Source organism: Salmo salar, chromosome ssa10 (assembly GCF_905237065.1).
Source record: "Salmo salar chromosome ssa10, Ssal_v3.1, whole genome shotgun sequence".
Lineage (NCBI taxonomy): Eukaryota > Metazoa > Chordata > Actinopteri > Salmoniformes > Salmonidae > Salmo > Salmo salar.
In genome coordinates this window covers 122,249,090-122,268,785 of record NC_059451.1, presented here as the reverse complement: position 1 = coordinate 122,268,785, position 19,696 = coordinate 122,249,090, and the positions used below count along the sequence as shown (strand labels likewise).

The 19,696-nt window shown below is 42.9% G+C and overlaps 2 protein-coding genes across 4 annotated transcripts in view; both read right to left on the bottom strand.

Moving 5' to 3' along the window:
• LOC106561783 (ATP-dependent Clp protease ATP-binding subunit clpX-like, mitochondrial) overlaps window positions 1-5,247 on the bottom strand; it is a 34,440-nt gene extending 29,193 nt beyond the window's left edge. Inside the window, exons 1-5 of the mRNA XM_014126024.2 lie at window positions 4,964-5,247; window positions 4,369-4,444; window positions 3,728-3,888; window positions 2,892-3,009; window positions 2,550-2,704 (exon numbers count right to left, since the gene is read on the bottom strand). Of these exons, the coding sequence (XP_013981499.2) occupies window positions 2,550-2,704; window positions 2,892-3,009; window positions 3,728-3,888; window positions 4,369-4,426 (492 nt within the window). The 5' untranslated portion in view covers window positions 4,427-4,444; window positions 4,964-5,247. The remainder of the gene's footprint in view (window positions 1-2,549; window positions 2,705-2,891; window positions 3,010-3,727; window positions 3,889-4,368; window positions 4,445-4,963) is intronic.
• A 1,306-nt stretch (window positions 5,248-6,553) lies between these two features.
• LOC106561785 (gliomedin) lies at window positions 6,554-17,733 on the bottom strand. Of its 3 annotated transcripts, none has more exons than XM_014126026.2 (12): window positions 16,579-17,733; window positions 13,757-13,808; window positions 13,513-13,530; window positions 11,080-11,169; window positions 10,709-10,810; window positions 9,582-9,743; window positions 9,383-9,487; window positions 8,425-9,288; window positions 8,245-8,328; window positions 7,814-7,939; window positions 7,467-7,617; window positions 6,554-7,356 (listed from the first exon to the last, which is right to left on the bottom strand). In XM_014126026.2, exons 1-12 carry the CDS (start codon window positions 17,080-17,082, stop codon window positions 6,900-6,902), a joined length of 2,715 nt encoding a protein of 904 aa, XP_013981501.2. In that variant the 5' UTR covers window positions 17,083-17,733; the 3' UTR covers window positions 6,554-6,899. The 3 variants fall into 3 exon arrangements, with proteins under 3 accessions (XP_013981501.2, XP_013981502.2, XP_013981503.2); XM_014126027.2 differs by having other exon boundaries at window positions 8,245-8,325; XM_014126028.2 differs by lacking the exon at window positions 8,245-8,328.
• Between the last annotated feature and the right edge of the window lie 1,963 nt (window positions 17,734-19,696).

The following is a 19,696-nucleotide window of genomic DNA, read 5'->3' as shown; positions in this document are numbered from 1 at the left end:
AGGCACTGAAGTGACGAACCGCCCTTGCTCCACTGGGATTCTCTGCTTCGGACCATATAACAGGGGCTGAGTCACTGGCTTACTGGTGCTCTAGGAGGGCTGTGTCACGTCGTGCCAGGCTTGAGTCACTGACTTGATCTTCCTGTCCGGTTTTGCGTCCCCCTCGGGCTCGTGCGGTGGAGGAGATCTTTGTGGGCTATACTCAGCCTCGTCTCAGGGTAGTAAGATGGTGGTCTGTTGATATCCCTCTAGTGGTGTGGGGGCTATACTCAGCCTGGTCTGTTGATATCCCTCTAGTGGTGTGGGGGCTATACTCAGCCTGGTCTGTTGATATCCCTCTAGTGGTGTGGGGTCTATACTCAGCCTGGTCTGTTGATATCCCTCTAGTGGTGTGGGGTCTATACTCAGCCTGGTCTGTTGATATCCCTCTAGTGGTGTGGGGTCTATACTCAGCCTGGTCTGTTGATATCCCTCTAGTGGTGTGGGGTCTATACTCAGCCTGGTCTGTAGATATCCCTCTAGTGGTGTGGGGTCTATACTCAGCCTGGTCTCAGGGCAGTAAGTTGGTGGTCTGTAGATATCCCTCTAGTGGTGTGGGGGCTGTGCTTTGGCAAAGTGGGTGGGGTTATATCCTTCCTGGTTGGCCCTGTCCGGGGGGTATTGTTGGATGGGGCCCCAGTGTTCCCTGACCTCCCCCTGTCTCAGTCTCTATGCTGCAGCACTCTGTGCCAGGGCTGGGTTCAGTCTGTTATATCTGGTGTCCTGTGTATTCTTAAGAACGCGCCATCTAATTCTCCCCTCCAGGAGGACGAGAGCCCTAGGACCATGCCTCTGGCTATCCTCGTCTCCAGTGCTGCTGATCCACTTTCTGCTGTCCTACCTGGGGCTATGGAACCCTGGCCTGTTCACCAGATGTGCTACCTTGTCGTGCTGCTGCTCCATTTTCAACTGTTCTGCGATTATTATTTGACCCTGCTGGTCATCTATGAACATCTTGACAAACAATCTGTTCTTAATGGCCATGTACTCTTATAATCTCCACCTGGCACAGCCAGAAGAGGACTGGCCACCCCTCAAAGCCTGGTTCCTCTCTAGGTTTCTTCCAAGGTTCCTTGCCTTTCCAGGGAGTTTTTCCTAGCCACCGTGCTTCTACATCTGCATTGCTTGCTGTTTGGGGGTTTTAGGCTGGGTTTCTGTACAGCACTTTGTGACATCGGCTGATGTAAAAAGGCCTTTAGAAATACATTTTGATTGAATAATGATTGATTTAAATGATGACACGAGTCATAAATACACAGTGAATAACGAATAGAAATAACATGGCTATACAGGCAGTACTAAATGGATGTGCAGGGGTACGAGGTAATTTAGGAAGCTATGTACATATAGGTAGGGGTTTCGACTGTTTAGAATGATGATATGATACAAGGTTATGATTAATAAGTTGACTGTTTATGGATGTGATAGGTAAAGACCTTTAGAGTTTAATCCGGGAGATGGTAACTCTTTAAAGAACCGCTCTCGTGGTGCCCCAGATCCTAATGAGTTAATTGTTACATGATTAATTAAAAAAAATCAGGTAACAATTAAACATAGTTTGTTATTTATCTAATCAACTGTCTTCAGACTAATGTTAAAGTCAAGTCACGACAGGTGCGACTCGAGTTTCGCCCTCAGTTGGAAGACGGTGACCCCTTTTGTTCAGTGACAGTGGAGGAAAGGGAGAGTGGAGGAATGTTGAGAAAGGAACCCTCAGTCTGCTGCTTTCTCCCTCCGCTGAGACGGACCCTCAGTCTGCTGCTCTCTCTCTCTGCTGAGACTGACCCTCAGTCTGCTGCTCTCTCCCTCCGCTGAGACGGACCCTCAGTCTGCTGCTCTCTCCCTCCGCTGAGACTGACCCTCAGTCTGCTGCTTTCTCCCTCCGCTGAGACTGACCCTCAGTCTGCTGCTCTCTCCCTCCACTGAGACTGACCATCAGATGCAGGCACCATCAGCCCAGTGAAATAAAACGCTAATAATTTAAATGTATGCTCACTCAGCTGTGCCTCAAAAGTAATACAACAACAGATCTATTACCGGTGTGATCATATAGCCTACCTCAACATTTGTTTATATAATTAAAAAAATGTTATGGGATGCATTTTCTCCATTGTTCTTGATGGTAGGCCACTCTGGTAGGTCTACATTATGATCAAATAGCCACAGTAGCCTACTTGTCCACTGTTAAAACTGTAACTTAAAGCAGGTACAGCCTCAGTGTTCACAGTAAACGCGCTCTGGAAGTTGTACAGAATTTTCACAACGTTCAAGTTTGCGCTCAGCAGACCTGAAATTTGCTCAGTGCCCCGAAGAAGAGAAGAAAAAAATAAAAAAAAAAAAAAATAAAATAAAATGTAGGTAATGCATTATAGCTCCAGCTATACCGTGCAGCGTCATCAGGGTAATTCCTGTTTGAAGATAACCATCACATCATAAAAACTAAAACCAAAACAACAAAAAACAGGTGAAACAAGAACCAGTTCCTGTTTATGGTCATTGGTGCGCTGTACCTTTTTGGGTGGCGGGGGAGGTTTCTGTGTGAAGGCTATTTTGACAGCCTCAGGGGGCGACTCTGCTTCTGTATTCAGACCCTTCTTAGAGTCCGTCTCAGAGAGCACCACGAAAAAGTGATGGCATTTCTCACACTTTACAAAACGTGTTGACGCTGGGGGAGAAAAAAAAATGTATACAATTGGAAATGTTTCCCTTATCCATCTCTGATTTCATACAATAGTAGTGACTGTGTGACAAGTCAAATCATTTATACCACTGCTTTTTCTACAACTTGAATCTTTAGAAAATACAGCCTGTGTGAACATCATATCTTTTTTTTTTTTTTAAAAGGTACTCACATACAAAGGTCTCCACATGTGTACATGGGTCTCCACATTTGGGACAGTGCAGCTGGTTACCCCCCTTCCCTGATCCACCAGAAGAGGCCGAAGGTCTCTTTCCTTCACTGAGGTTCTTCTGCATATGATCAACACAATAGAGAGAGAGAGAGAGACATACTATCATGAATGCAACACAGCAGGAAAAACAATGTAGCCACAGATAGGAAGCTATGTCATTGTCACTTGTTGAAAACCACTGTGTATTTATTAGAAAGTCTATTATTGTGTCTTGTCACCACCAGAGATGGGGGTCAGTTCCATTTCAATTATGATGTCACCACCAGAGATGGGGGTCAGTTCCATTTCAATTATGATGTCACCACCAGAGATGGGGGTCAGTTCCATTTCAATTATGATGTCACCACCAGAGATGGGGGTCAGTTCCATTTCAATTATGATGTCACCACCAGAGATGGGGGTCAGTTCCATTTCAATTATGATGTCACCACCAGAGATGGGGGTCAGTTCCATTTCAATTATGATGTCACCACCAGAGATGGGGGGTCAGTTCCATTTCAATTATGATGTCACCACCAGAGATGGGGGTCAGTTCCATTTAAATTATGATGTCACCACCAGAGATGGGGGTTAGTTCCATTTCAATTATGATGTCACCACCAGAGATGGGGGTCAGTTCCATCATTAAATCAAGATGTCACCGCTTAGCATAAACAGATCTGGGAACAAGCCGTCTGACAGCACAAACAGATCTGGGTCCAAGCTAGTCACCACTGGGTGATTCATTCTGTAAAGCGGCAAACAGATATGTCCTAATCCAACGGAATCAAGTTTACCTTTCCATCGTCGCTGGATCCATCCTTGGTTGTTCCATCTTTAGCAACGAAACATACTGCCGTTTCATGGAAGGATCTCACTCGGACTCTGGGATGTAGGTGAGCTTCACATGAACTAGGTCTGCTCAAAGCATACAGTTGAACACGAGAACCAGACAGTCCTGTACAACAGAAACACAACGCAACCAAATGTTTAGGCCTATATTATAAATCTATAAACTTGTACTTATTTTATTTCTGGATGGCCATGATTCATATTAGGTCAGGCTAACTTCCCCGTTCCATAGATATAGAATGATTCATTCTAATGCTATGCCTTGTTTCCTCCCCCATCAGCCAATCATTAGATCAGCCTTTCCCGGAAATCATGAATTAGGACGGAGCCTAACGTGTTGTTTACAAATGTCAACATCAACATTTGGTATTACGGAAATATAGCTAGCTGCCGCATGTGACATTGCACACAATTCTCACACCAAATGTGTCAAAAGATGTTAAATGTAAAAGCAATGCAACAGGACGACCTGTTTTCAAAAACGACTTAACGAGGTCATTGTCACGTAGTTTCTCTAGAGACGCGTTTAGATAGATTACTGTAGTTAATAACTTGACAATTTCTCAAGATTGCAAAGTGTTCTTACCTCTGTGTGCTGAATTCAAGAATATCCTCACGGCCGATGATGTGCATGTGCAGGACATACTTTAGTCAATCAATGTCTAGCAAATAAAACACAGATTAAAATAAATAAATAATAATAAACAGGATTAAAACTAACCAGCATGAATCATCCCGGGCAGCTGTTAGGTACTGTAGTTACCTAGGACATTGGTAGCTAGCATCAGTAACATTACAAACACAAATCTGACGGAACTAAACTCCTTACTAACAATACAGCTAACTAGTTATTCAGTTTCACCCGTCAACAAGTAGCAGCGGGCTCAACTAGTTACGTGATTTACAAAGCTATTATACAAAGTTGAAATAGAAATAACTTCCCCTGGAGCTGGAAGGCCAAAGCCGGACTTGGAAGCCAGTGGGGAAGCTAACTTGCTAATTTTAGCTAGCAAACACGGCTAACGACAGAAAAACAAGTGAGCATTCCGGAAAAAAGGTCATTTATCTAGCTAACCGGTGAAATATAACTAAACATGTCAACTGGTTAGCTATGTGACATGTTTAAGAGACTCAAAAATGTAAGACTTAACAATAATAGTTTACTAGCCAGTTAACTTTACCTGTCGACTACGTAAAAGAGCACGATGGAACCAAAAACAAGTTTTTGACAGTTTTCTTCCCGGAGCACAATTATTTATTTTTTTGTCGAGTCACTGCGACTGTTTTAAGGGTAACAGGTCAACGATGTCCTTCATAACCAATGTGTTACCGTCCAGGTAGTATGGGGTAACCCCGCTTGTTTACGTGCTAATCGGGAAACTGGGACATTTCAGACTTGCTGATTCGTTAAACGCTGTATAACTACAGCCCAGATAGGTTCTCAACCTCATAACTAGCTAGTTATCAATTTCAGACTTGCTGATTCGTTAAACGCTGTATAACTACAGCCCAGATAGGTTCTCAACCTCATAACTAGCTAGTAATCAATTTCAGACTTGCTGATTCGTTAAACGCTGTATAACTACAGCCCAGATAGGTTCCCAAACTCATAACTAGCTAGTAATCAATTTCAGACTTTCAATCAAGTTAAGAGTAGCCATCTTGTATAACTAACTATATTAGCTGGCATGCCTGTTGGCAAAGTTGGTAGACTTTAGGAAAAAGCAACCAAAATCAAAATGTACTGAATGAGACTCACAGTCCTTTCAATATTTTATCAGAGAAACATATTTTGTTTATTAAAAAAATAGCCACCAGACAGCTCAAGCAAGAGGTATGCAGAAAAATATACACTTTTTAAATTTTTTACATAGAATTAAGTATAATGTTTGAAAAATGCAGAATTATCCAATTTAAGGATGGGGCCTCCAATTTAAGGATGGTGCCGGGGCCCCCATTGGCCCCGGCACCACGAGGGGGCAAAAAGTGTCCGAGCCCCCTCAGTTTCAGTTTTATGTCCCTTTATAAAACTAGCAAAAAAGTTCAAATAATTGAGTGACAAGATGGCGCAAAATCTGTATCTCCGCTCCGCCAGCACAATGGAAAGAACACGCTACGGTGTGTGTAGGAGGGCTATGGAAAGCCACTGGAGCAGCTAGACTCGAGTGGCGCAGCAGTCTAAGGCACTGCATCTCAGTGCGAAAGGTGTCACTACAGTCCCTGGTTCGAATCCAGGTGGTATCACATCTGGCTGTGATTGGGAGTCCCATAGGGCGGTGCATATTTTCATGTTTTTTTTTTAATTTTCTTCCTGGATTGGCTTCCGCTGTGATTTTGAATGATTGAAGCAGCCTATAGACCTATTTGTTCGGCAAGACAGTTGTGCATGGCTGCATCTCACTGTAGTAGGCTACATCTCACTGTAGTAGGCTGCATCTTATTGTAGTAGACTGCATCTCACTGTAGTAGACTGTAGGCTATGTTTTGGTTATTTGGGTCTCCATTCACCTTTTGTTTACTGTGTTGTTAACTAGCCTAAATATAGATTGTGTCATGCCTTTATTGATCTGATATTCTGTTTACTAGGCCTACTTGGTACCTCTGTTTTGTTCTGTTCGCATTGTTACAGAATTTAGTTTTTTTCTATTTATGTTTTGAGGTCAGACTTTAGCATATGTAGTGGTTCGCATTATCAAACTTTGAAGGGGAATGAGGGCTGGATTTACAGTTGATTGAATTGAGGATCAGGTAGAGAATTACTGTAAAATATGAAAAGAAAACATGTTTTTATTGGTAATTGTACAAAATGAATGAGAAGAAGAAGAAAAAAAAAAACCCGATGCCAAATATTATACAAAAATATATATTTTATGACATTCAAATTCTTAAAAAATGAGAACACTCTGCCAGGACAATCATAGACATGTTGGCTTGATGGGTGTGTGCTCTGATTTGTTAATAGAACCTTCTCTGCATTGGTTACATTCAAGGTATGGCTGTATTCTCCTAGGCAGAATGTCTCCCACGATCATAAGATTTATTTACGATCATAAGATTTATTTACGACCATAAGATTTATTTACGACCATAACATTTGACTAGACTTTTTGATCCAAACTAAAAAAAATAAACCTTGCATATTTTCACATAGCTGTTGTCCCACATATACAAAAGTTGATTTCGGGGATAATATGACAACATAGCCATAATACCATTGGCTGATCTGAGATCCAAATTTACATTCAAAGGTTTCTCTTTCATTAAGTCAAAGGCATGTGTGACTTTTGTGTCTTTGGTGTCAGTCATATACAGAACTCCATATGCAACAAAAGCATTCCCAGCGTTCAGTACAGGATAGGACGTGCTAACCACAGACAACACAGAAAACCTCTTATGGTTTAACTTGGCAACCATCATGGTCCCATTGACAACTGAAGCATATATGAGCCACAGTCCGTTCTCGTCCACAGCAAACTTAAAGTATGTCTTGGAGTTGTGGAAGAGATAGGTTCGATTGTGGTAAAGAGCATTCTCAACGGCCAGTGTCTGTAATCTCCTGGTCTTCAGGTTATCCCTGTAAAATATTGAGAATGGGGTCAAATACTTAGAATCCTGTACAAGATATTGAAAAAACATATCTGATAATATATGCGTTGCTTTAAACTGCAGTAAAGAAACGCCTACTTGACAACTTTCGAGGTTCCTGCATTGTGATAGTACATCGACCCATTGTAGATGATGTGTCCACAACCCTGGTAGAACTTCCTCATGTCAATAGACCTGCTGCTGCTGTTAGAAAATGATGCAATGCTCTTGTACTCCTGCAAGACTCGACCTGAAAGCCAAATAAATGTAAATCGCGAACACACAGTATCTTTCTGCTGGAAATTGTTTCATTGTTGCAACTTTTATATCAACTTTATGTATTGTACCAGCTGATTTATTTCTTTGCGCCTGAGTTTTCCCTATTATAAAACATATTTCCTCATTATTACTGGTCTTTTCTTTAAGACTTGCCAAAAGTACTGTACCTGAAAAGTGTTCAGCCATCCAAATGTGGTTATCGTTCACCTGGGCTGCATCTTGCATCCAAACTCCAAATGTAGTTTCCATTTTAGTGACGTTTGGAAAGCATGTTATTGTTTTGATAATGTCTTCTATGGATACAAAAGAGAAACATGGAAATTAAATAATGACAATGTTTGAAATGACGTAAAAGACTTCACTAAGCAACAGTTTCCACTAGGGGGCGCTCATGAGGTAAATGTTGAAGGTACAGTACAGTAGTACAAACTAAGCTTTCCAGACTGTACCTTTTAAATGCTGTGGTTACATTGGAGGGAACAGTGAAGACTTTAAGGCCTTCTGTTGACAAAATGCAACCAATTATAAAGAAAAATAATCTACCTTCAACATCCCAATTGAACCCCCTATATTGCCTATGTAGAAATAGTTTTGATACCAGCTTTCCAAACAGGTGCTTCTTTCGCATCCTCTGTGTCGGTTACATTCAAGGTGTCATTGGGGGGAGCAGAGAAGATTTCTGCTGAAAATTAATATAAAATGCTATCAATTATGAAGACAATTTCAATACCTTCACCATTCTAATTCAACCCCTTTATAGATTTAAATAGTTTCATACCAGTTTTCTTAAATGCTGCTTCTTCCACAATCTCGGTGTCAGTTGCGTTCAAAGGTCCTTCTTCCACTATCTTACTGTCAGTTGCATTCAAAGGTCCTTCTTCCACAATCTTACTGTCAGTTGCGTTCAAAGGTCCTTCTTCCACAATCTTGCTGTCAGTTGCGTTCAAAGGTACTTCTTCCACAATCTCAGTGTCAGTTGAGTTCAAAGGTCCGTCTTCCACAATCTTGCTCTCAGTTGCGTTCAAAGGTACTTCTTCCACAATCTCAGTGTCAGTTGAGTTCAAAGGTCCTTCTTCCACAATCTTACTGTCAGTTGCGTTCAAAGGTCCTTCTTCCACAATCTTACTGTCAGTTGCATTCAAAGGTCCTTCTTCCACAATCTTACTGTCAGTTGCGTTCAAAGGTCCTTCTTCCACAATCTTACTGTCAGTTGCATTCAAAGGTCCTTCTTCCACAATCTTGCTGTCAGTTGCGTTCAAAGGTCCTTCTTCCACAATCTTACTGTCAGTTGCATTCAAAGGTCCTTCTTCCACAATCTTGCTGTCAGTTGCGTTCAAAGGTCCTTCTTCCACAATCTTACTGTCAGTTGCATTCAAAGGTCCTTCTTCCACAATCTTACTGTCAGTTGCGTTCAAAGGTCCTTCTTCCACAATCTTGCTGTCAGTTGCGTTCAAAGGTACTTCTTCCACAATCTCAGTGTCAGTTGAGTTCAAAGGTCCGTCTTCCACAATCTTGCTCTCAGTTGCGTTCAAAGGTCCTTCTTCCACAATCTTTGTGTATGTCATTTGTCGGTCATTTGCTTCCTCGTTCTCGGTGTCAGTTTCACTCAACGTGTCATTACTTGCGGCTAGATTCGCTGACTCTAAAAGGGGAGAGAGAGAGGAATAAACGTATGTTCATACTTGGTAATTCTGAGTTGTTTTTGGTTGGAATCTCTGCCAGGACAGTACGCTTACCCGTAGACATGTTGGCTTGATGGATATCTACTCTGATGGTTCGATTAACATTCTCTGCGTTGGTTACATTCAAGGTGTTACTGCTTGTGGCTGTATTTTCTGTACCTAAGAGGTTTAGAGAAAAATGGAACGGTGTTTTACAGTGACAGTGAGGATGAATGCATGTCATTGTTGGTGGAATCTCTGACAGCATACTCACCCAGAGAGTCAGACATGTTGGCTTGACGGAGACAGGTGTTCTCTAACAAGTGTGCTCTCATGGTCCAATTTCTAGAGGGTTCTGGGTCCTCTAAGGTCGCTGGGCAGCCAGGTAGACCAGGGGGACCGGCAGGGCCAGGAGGGCCCCTTGGACCCGGAGGCCCTTCAAACACAACCAGAGGCACAGGATCTGAACAGGCTTCTCAGATAAACTAACAGTTACAGTATGTAATACAATTATGATCATTGCAAGTAAAACATCAATTGTAACTATCTGCAAAATAAGTGTTAGTAGCTCAAATGTAGTTGAGGATGATCTAGTAAGATGAACTAGTAGGGTGAGCTAGTAGGGTGAGCTAGTAAGATTAACTAGTAGGGTGAGCTAGTAAGATGAACTAGTAGGGTGAGCTAGTAGGGTGAGCTAGTAAGATGAACTAGTAAGATTAACTAGTAGGGTGAGCTAGTAAGATGAACTAGTAGGGTGAGCTAGTAAGATGAACTAGTAGGGTGAGCTAGGGTGAGCTAGTAAGATGAACTAGTAGGGTGAGCTAGTAGGGTGAGCTAGTAGGGTGAGCTAGTAAGATGAACTAGTAGGGTGAGCTAGTAACATTAACTAGTAGGGTGAGCTAGTAAGATGAACTAGTAGGGTGAGCTAGTAGGGTGAACTAGTAGGGTGAGCTAGTAGGGTGAGCTAGTAAGATGAACTAGTAAGATGAATTAGTAAGATGAACTAGTAGGGTAAGCTAGTAAGATGAACTAGTAGGGTGAGCTAGTAAGATGAACTAGTAGGGTGAGCTAGTAAGATGAACTAGTAGGGTGAGCTAGTAGGGTGAACTAGTAGGGTGAGCTAGTAAGATGAACTAGTAAGATTAACTAGTAAGATGAACTAGTAAGATTAACTGGTAGGGTGATCTAGTAGGGTGAGCTAGTAAGATGAACTAGTAAGATGAACTGGTAGGGTGATCAAGTAGGGTGAGCTAGTAAGATGAACTAGTAAGATTAACTGGTAGGGTTATCTAGTAGGGTGAACTAGTAGGGTGAGCTAGTAGGGTGATCTAGTAGGGTGAACTAGTAGGGTGATCTAGTAAGATGGATTTTTAAGAGAATGAGAACTCTACCCTCTTTTACCCTCTATGACGATGTCATTGGTGTTCTCGTCCTTCAGTCCTGGAGGTCCAGGGTCTCCCACGTCTCCTTTCACCCCAGGCTCCCCTCTCTCTCCAGGGGGACCTGAACAGGCAAGGGGGTCATCATGATAGTTATGGATGGATCTTTTGTTGTTGTTGACTGATTTCTTTAAATTATTTAGTTTCATTAGGTCTTTACCAGTGGAGGCTGGTGTCACTTTGAATTGGAAGATGGAATCATTGTAATGGCTGGAATAGAATGAATTACAAATCCTCCTATTTAAGGTGACACCAGCCTCCACTTGTCTGCACATGTATAATAGAGCACTTGTGCATGGAGGAAAAAATCACATACCACCAACATTGTCTGACCTTTTTTCCCTCGTCTCCCTGCAGCTCCAGGTGGTCCTGGTATGCCTTCTGTAGCATTGATTCCTGGCTTCCCATCCACACCTGGAGTGCCTTGAACAGATATCATCCTGTATGATCATCGATAACTACATGTATGACTAGATGCCTTTTTTTTTTTGGAGCGTTGGGCCAGTAACCGATAAGGTTGTTGGATCAAATCCCCGAGCTGACATGGTACAAAATCTATCGTTCTGCCCCCTGAGCAAGGTAGTTAACCCACTCTTCCCCAGGGCGCCGACGAAGTGGATGTTGATTAAGGCAGCCCTCCGCACCTCTCTGATTCAGAGGGGTTGGGTTAAATGTGGAAGACACATTTCAGCTGAAGGCATTCAGTTGTACAACTGATTAGGTATCACCCCTTTCCCTGTACAACTGACTAGGTATCCCCCCCTTTCCCTGTAGAACTGACTAGGTATCCCCATTTCCCTGTACAACTGACTAGGTATCCCCCTTTCCCTGTACAACTGACTAGGTATCCCCCCCTTTCCCTGTAGAACTGACTAGGTATCCCCCTTTCCCTGTACAACTGACTAGGTATCCCCCTTTCCCTGTACAACTGACTAGGTATCCCCCTTTCCCTGTACAACTGACTAGGTATCCCCCCTTTCCCTGTACAACTGACTAGGTATCCCCCTTTCCCTGTACAACTGACTAGGTATCCCCCCTTTCCCTGTACAACTGACTAGGTATACCCCCTTTCCCTGTACAACTGACTAGGTATCCCCCCTTTCCCTGTACAACTGACTAGGTATCCCCCTTTCCCTGTACAACTGACTAGGTATCCCCCCTTTCCCTGTACAACTGACTAGGTATCCCCCCTTTCCCTGTACAACTGACTAGGTATCCCCCCTTTCCCTGTACAACTGACTAGGTATCCCCCTTTCCCTATACAACTGACTAGGTATCACCCCTTTCCCTGTACAACTGACTAGGTATCCCCCTTTCCCTGTACAACTGACTAGGTATCCCCCCTTTCCCTGTACAACTGACTAGGTATCCCCCCTTTCCCTGTACAACTGACTAGGTATCCCCCTTTCCCTGTACAACTGACTAGGTATCCCCCTTTCCCTGTACAACTGACTAGGTATCACCCCTTTCCCTGTACAACTGACTAGGTATCCCCCCCTTTCCCTGTACAACTGGCTAGGTATCCCCCCTTTCCCTGTACAACTGACTAGGTATCCCCCCCTTTCCCTGTACAACTGACTAGGTATCCCCCCCTTTCCCTGTACAACTGACTAGGTATCCCCCCTTTCCCTGTACAACTGACTAGGTATCCCCCTTCCCTGTACAACTGACTAGGTATCCCCCTTTCCCTGTACAACTGACTAGGTATACCCCCTTTCCCTGTACAACTGACTAGGTATCCCCCTTTCCCTGTACAACTGACTAGGTATCCCCCCCTTTCCCTGTACAACTGACTAGGTATCCCCCCCCTTTCCCTGTACAACTGACTAGGTATCCCCCTTTCCCTATACAACTGACTAGGTATCCCCCCCCTTTCCCTGTACAACTGACTAGGTATCCCCCTTTCCCTGTACAACTGACTAGGTATCCCCCCCTTTCCCTGTACAACTGACTAGGTATCACCCCTTTCCCTGTACAACTGACTAGGTATCCCCCTTTCCCTGTACAACTGACTAGGTATCCCCCCCTTTCCCTGTACAACTGACTAGGTATCACCCCTTTCCCTGTACAACTGACTAGGTATCCCCCTTTCCCTGTACAACTGACTAGGTATCACCCCTTTCCCTGTACAACTGACTAGGTATCCCCCCCTTTCCCTGTACAACTGGCTAGGTATCCCCCCTTTCCCTGTACAACTGACTAGGTATCCCCCCCTTTCCCTGTACAACTGACTAGGTATCCCCCCCTTTCCCTGTCCAACTGACTAGGTATCCCCCTTCCCTGTACAACTGACTAGGTATCCCCCTTTCCCTGTACAACTGACTAGGTATCGCCCCCTTTCCCTGTACAACTGATTAGGTATCCCCCCTTTCCCTGTACAACTGACTAGGTATCCCCCCCTTTCCCTGTACAACTGACTAGGTATCCCCCCTTTCCCTGTACAACTGACTAGGTATCCCCCCCCTTTCCCTGTACAACTGACTAGGTATCCCCCCCTTTCCCTGTACAACTGACTAGGTATCCCCCCTTTCCCTGTACAACTGACTAGGTATCCCCCCCTTTCCCTGTACAACTGACTAGGTGTCCCCCCTTTCCCTATACAACTGGCTAGGTATCCCCCTCTTTCCCTATACAACTGACTAGGTATCCCCCCCTTTCCCTGTACAACTGACTAGGTATCCCCCCTTTCCCTGTACAACTGACTAGGTATCCCCCTTTCCCCCTTGTCATGCTTTGATTGATGGAAAGTGTTGTTGATTGTTTTACCTGGAGGTCCTGGTGAGCCTGTAATGTAGGATGGAATGAATGGTTAGGAATGTACCTTTTTGTATTCATGTCCATTTCATGTGAAATAAGCAACATACAGCATTTCAATGAGGTACTGTCTGTATTAAGGCAGTACCTAATGTTTTTAATTTTAATAATTGTAGTTTTCAAAAAAAACAAATGTGTTTTTCTTACCTGTGTACCCTAGAATATTAGAAGAGCTATTTCAACAACAACAACACACCTGTTAAACACATGTCTTTTGTGCTGTTGCATAGTTCCAACAGGACCTTGATCTGAAAGACAGAAGTAAAGGGAAACGGTGACAATAACAGCAACTTAAAGGACACTACAGCTTGGATCTGTAATTTAAAGACCCTACGTCCCTTCGGTCTCAACATAGACTTTGATCTGAAGCCATTCTTGTGATTTTTGTGATTGTAAATGTTTGTAGGCTCATGTAGCCAAATTGTATCTATGATCGTACATTTATGTTTTTCGTATGCCATTTTAATATATATGAGAATTAACCAATGATAATCAGGCCACACCATAATTACAGACACCTTTGTGTGTCTTTTTGACACTATATAATCGAGTCATCCTGAAGTGTTTGTCATTATACCCTGATGAAGACAGTGTAACAGTATAGCTTTCCGTCCCTCTCCTCGCCCCAACCTGGGCTTGAACCAGGGGACCCTCTGCACACATCAACAACTGACACCCCCACGAAGCATCGTTACCCATCGCGCCACAAAAGCCGCGGCAGAGCAAAGGGGAACAACTACTTCAGGTCTCGGAGCGAGTGACATCACCCGATTGAAACGCTATTAGCGCGCACCACCGCTAACTAACTAGCCATTTCACATCGGTTACACCACCGCTAACTAACTAGCCATTTCACATCGGTTACACCACCGCTAACTAACTAGCCATTTCACATCGGTTACACCACCGCTAACTAACTAGCCATTTCACATCGGTTACACCACCGCTAACTAACTAGCCATTTCACATCGGTTACACCACCGCTAACTAACTAGCCATTTCACATCGGTTACACCAGCTTGTCTGTCCAAACGTTGGACATAAAATATTTTTTGCATCTTGAGCTCCTAGAGCTGTTCTCCATTATTTTATTAAGTGTTCCGGTCCGCTAGCCAGCACCTCGCCTAAATAGGTGTTGTCACGTCCTGGCCAGTATAAGGGTTAATTGGTATTGTAGTTTGGTCAGGACGTGGCAGAGGGTATTTGTTTTATGTGGTTCAGGGTGGTATTTTTGTAGTAAGGGCATTTGATTTAGTATTCCGGGGTTTTTGGGCACTGTTCCTTGTCTACGTATTTCTATGTTGATCTAGTTGGTTGTATGTCTATGTTTGGTTAATTGGGGTGGACTTCCAATTGAAGGCAGCTGTGTGGTGTTGCCTTTGATTGGAAGTCCTATATTAGTTGGGTGTGTTTGTCTGTTTTATTGTGGGAGATTGTTCCGTGTTTAGTGTGTGTGTGTGTGTGTGTGTGTGTGTGTGTGTGTGTGTGTGTGTGTGTGTGTGTGTGTGTGTGTGTGTGTGTGTGTGTGTGTGTGTGTGTGTGTGTGTGTGTGTGTGTGTGTGTGTGTGTGTGTGTGTGAGCCTAACAGGACTGTCAGTGTATCGGTCGTTTTTTTTTGTTATTTTTGTATGTTCGTTTTGGAATTTATTAAAAGTTCAAAATGAACCATCTCAACTCTGCTGCATATTGGTCCTCATTTTCCGACGGTGATTTCGCCATATCGTCCTCCGACGAAGAAATCCCTGACAGGTGTGCGTTTCTTTCGTCTCTCGATCGATAACAGCAAGTTAACCTCCAGTTTAGAGAAACTAGATGAATCATGAACCTGGTTCTTCTTTCTTTCCACTGTTCAGTGGTTTGATGTTCATTTCCTGTGTCACTCAGAAAGTTTCTCCAGCCAAGTGGGTCCCTCTGTAGTTTAGCCAAAGGCCCAGAGGATAGGATGAGTTTGGCTGGAGTATCAAGCCACTGCATGAGTCCCAAATGGAACCCTATTCCCTATATATAGTGTACTACTTTAGACCAGAGCCCTATAGAACCCTATTCCCTATACAGTGCACTACTTTAGACCAGAGCCCTATAGAACCCTATTCCCTATATAGTGCACTACTTTAGACCAGGGCCCTATAGAACCCTATTCCCTATGTTGTGCACTACTTTAGACCAGAGCCCTATAGAACCCTATTCCCTATATAGTGCACTACTTTTGACCAGGGTCCTATAGAACCCTATTCTAAAATGTTGTGCACTATATAGGGAATAGGATATATTTCAGACACATGCTCAGTTATCCTCCTCATAATCAGAGACTTCCAACGAGATGATTCTTGGCATAGGAAGGACATTTCTGCTAATCCCTGAAGACTGAAAAGAGGAAATGACTCTGAACATATGGAGAGTGTGAATATTAAACTATTCCAGATTGAATTTTCCTTCCTCAAACAAACTCTTCAATAACTTAACGTTGTTGCGATCAGAAATGATGATTTACATGCATCAGAATAAACTCAATAGCCAACCCATGAAAGTCACAGCTGGTCTTGTCTTAAACTGTAACAGAGTCTTGTTACAGTTTATACTGTACATACCACATAACTCATGGTATAATCCAATGTGGCTCAGAACTTGCAACACCAGGGTTTTGTGGGTTCAATTCCCACGGGGGGGGAATCAGTACGAGAAAGAAGTATAAAAATGTATCCAGTCACTAAATTACAAAAATAACCTACAATAACTATCTACCTGGGACGGCAGGTAGCCTAGTGGTTAGAGCGTTGGACTAGTAACCGGAAGTTTGCAAGATTGAATCCCTGAGCTGACAAGGTACAAATCTGTCGTTCTGCCCCCTGAACAAGGCAGTTAACCCACTGTTCCTAGGCTGTCATTGAAAATAAGAATTTGTTCTTAACTGACTTGCCTCGTTAAATAAAGGTAAGAAATAACCTACTATACCTCACTTAGTAGACATATAACATACGGTCTGTTATTCATGTAGTAAACATTTCTGAAGATTCTTACCGGGACCATAGAGTATGTCATCACCATCATTATATCCCTGTCTTCATGTTTCTGCTGTCGCTTAGTCTGGTGTTTCCCAGCCTGACTCCTCTTACTGCGGGGTCGGCCATGCTGCAGCTCCCTTTCTGCCTCCTCTCTGCCTGGGTCTTCCCTGCTGGTCCTGTGGGGTGATGTCTGCCACCTAGATTCCTCTGAGAGCACCTGCAACCTGTCAGTCTCCTCTCCAGGGTCCCTGCTGGTCCTGTGGGAAGCTTCCTCTCCAGGGTCCCTGCTGGCCCTGAGGGATACTGCTGTAGAATGATGCAGCACGGCGTCAGAGGTCTCTGAGAGCACCCGGAGCTTTAGATCCAACCGGGCCAGGTGGGCTGACAGCCGCATGTTTTGCACCAGAAGGAACACCAAGCCTGCAGAGCTCAGGACCGTAAGAGCACAAGTCCCCAACAAGAACACTCGTAACATTCCTGGGAGTCCAAGACAACCACCTCCACCTCCCTCCCTCATCATCCTACTTCCTGTCCTAAGTCCTGACAATTTCCCCCCGAAAAAAAATAAATGAAAAGTGAAATCTGCTACCGACAAGCTTTTTAGTTCACAGCTTCCTCGCCGGATGTGTTCCACTAGTCTCTACTGACACACACACAACACGGTGATCTAGGAGCATACATCCGATATGCATACACAGAACTCAGTGAGCTAGACGCTGGATCTTACATCCAGAGAGGCACAAACACACTATGTTACAGACAGTTGTATGCTATTTGCTAGGTAACAAACGAGAGACAGAATTACAGAAGAACTATTTGAAGAAATCCGAAAGAGAAAAAGAAAGGTTGTAGTTTCCTGAAGGTGCAAAACAACTTGTCTTTTCTGAGTGTCAAACAAGATTTTTCATTGCGCAACTCTGGAAACATCTGGAGAAAAGCTTAGTGTCCAATGTCTTCTTATTGTGGTGTTTTTCGGGTTGATTTATTGCCAAGTGCATGCTGCTTGAAAAAAAAAAAAAAAATGCTCAAGTTTTTCAAGATAATTCTGAACAAGCAAAGCATTCTTTAAGTGGACAAGTGAGACTTGAACTGAGCTCATTGAATAATGAGCACATAGACCAGTACGCTCTGTTGTAAGACTTTCTTTGTTTCTGAAAGGCTGAAAGCCCCATGTTAACATCCCTTACATACAGTAATAGCCATAATTGTACTGGCACGTCATTTCCACATAATTATTTTCCTGTAGCACCAATCCACAATGGCACAGAGTAGGAGTGTTGATATCAGTCCCCTTTCTGTCGGTCACTCAGTATAACGTACAGTGATATCAGTTCCCTTTCTGTCGGTCACTCAGTAAAACATACAGTGATATCAGTCCCCTTTCTGTCGGTCACTCAGTATAACATACAGTGATATCAGTCCCCTTTCTGTCGGTCACTCAGTATAACATACAGTGATATCAGTCCCCTTTCTGTCGGTCACTCAGTATAACATACAGTGATATCAGTTCCCTTTCTGTCGGTCACTCAGTATAACATACAGTGATATCAGTCCCCTTTCTGTCGGTCACTCAGTATAACATACAGGGCCTTCAGAAAGTATTCACGACTCTTGACTTTTTCCATATTTTGTGTTACAGCCTGAATTTACATTTGATTAAATTTAGATTTTTTTTGTCACTGGCCTACACACAATAATATAAAATTGGAATTATGTTTTTAATTTTGTTTTACAAATGAATTACAAATGAAAAGCTCAAATGTCTTGAGTCAACAAGTATTCCACCTTTTGTTATAGCAAAACTAAGTTTATTTTTTATTATTTTTTATTTTTATTTCACCTTTATTTAACCAGGTAGGCTAGTTGAGAACAAGTTCTCATTTACAACTGCGACCTGGCCAAGATAAAGCAAAGCAGTGTGACACAAACAACAACACAGAGTTACACATGGAATAAACAAGCGTACAGTCAATAACACAATAGAAAAAAAAGAAAGTCTAATATACAGTGTGTGCAAATGGCGTGAGGAGGTTTGGCAATAAATAGGCCATAGTAGCGAAGTAATGACAATTTAGGAAATTAACACTGGAGTGATAGATGAGCAGATGGTGATGTGCAAGTAGAAATACTGGTGTGCAAAAGAGCAGAAAAGTAAATAAAAACAATATGGGGATGAGGTTGGTAGATTGAGTGGGCTATTTACAGATGGGCTATGTACAGCAAGTTCAGGAATAAAATGTGCTTAACAAGTCTCATAATAAGTTGTGGCAAAGAAAATAACTTTATGTCCAGAATACAAAGCATTATGTTTGGGGAAAATTCAACGCAACACATCACTGAGTACCACTCTTCATATTTTCAAGCATGGTGGTGGCTGAATCATGTTATGAGTATGCTTGTCATCGGCAAAGACTAGGAGTTTTTAAGGATAAAAAGAAATGGAATGGAGCTAGGCACAAAATCTTAAGAGGAAAACCTGGTTCAGTCTGCTTTCCAACAGACACCGGGATACAAATTCACCTTTCAGCTGGACAATAACCTAAAACACAAGGCCAAATCTACAGTGTAGTTGCTTACCAAGATGTCATTGAATGTTCCTGAGTGGCTTAGTTACAGTTTTGACTTAAATCCGCTTGAAAATGGCTGTCTAGCAATGATCAACTGAACTTGAAGAATTTTTTTAAGAATAATGTGCAAATATTGTACAATCCAAAGGTCTTAGAGACTTACTCAGAAAGACTTACAGCTGTAATCGCTGCCAAAGGTTATTCTAACATGTATTGACTCAGGGGGTTGAATACTTGTCTAATCAATATACCATTTTACATGTTGTGTTTATTTTTGTTCAGTATACAGTACCAGTCAAACGTTTGGACACACCTACTCATTCAAGGTTTTTTCTTTATTTTAACTATTTTCTACATTGTAGAATAATAGTGAAGACATAAAAACGATGAAATGACACATATTTCAGTCTCCTCTGAACAGTTCACGTTGATATGTGTCTGTTACTTGAAATCTGTGGCGCATTTATTTGGGCTGTAATCTGAAGTGCAGTTAGCTCTAATGAACTTATCCTCAGCAGCAAAGGTAACTCTGGGTCTTCCTTTCCTGTGGCGGTCCTCATGAGAGTC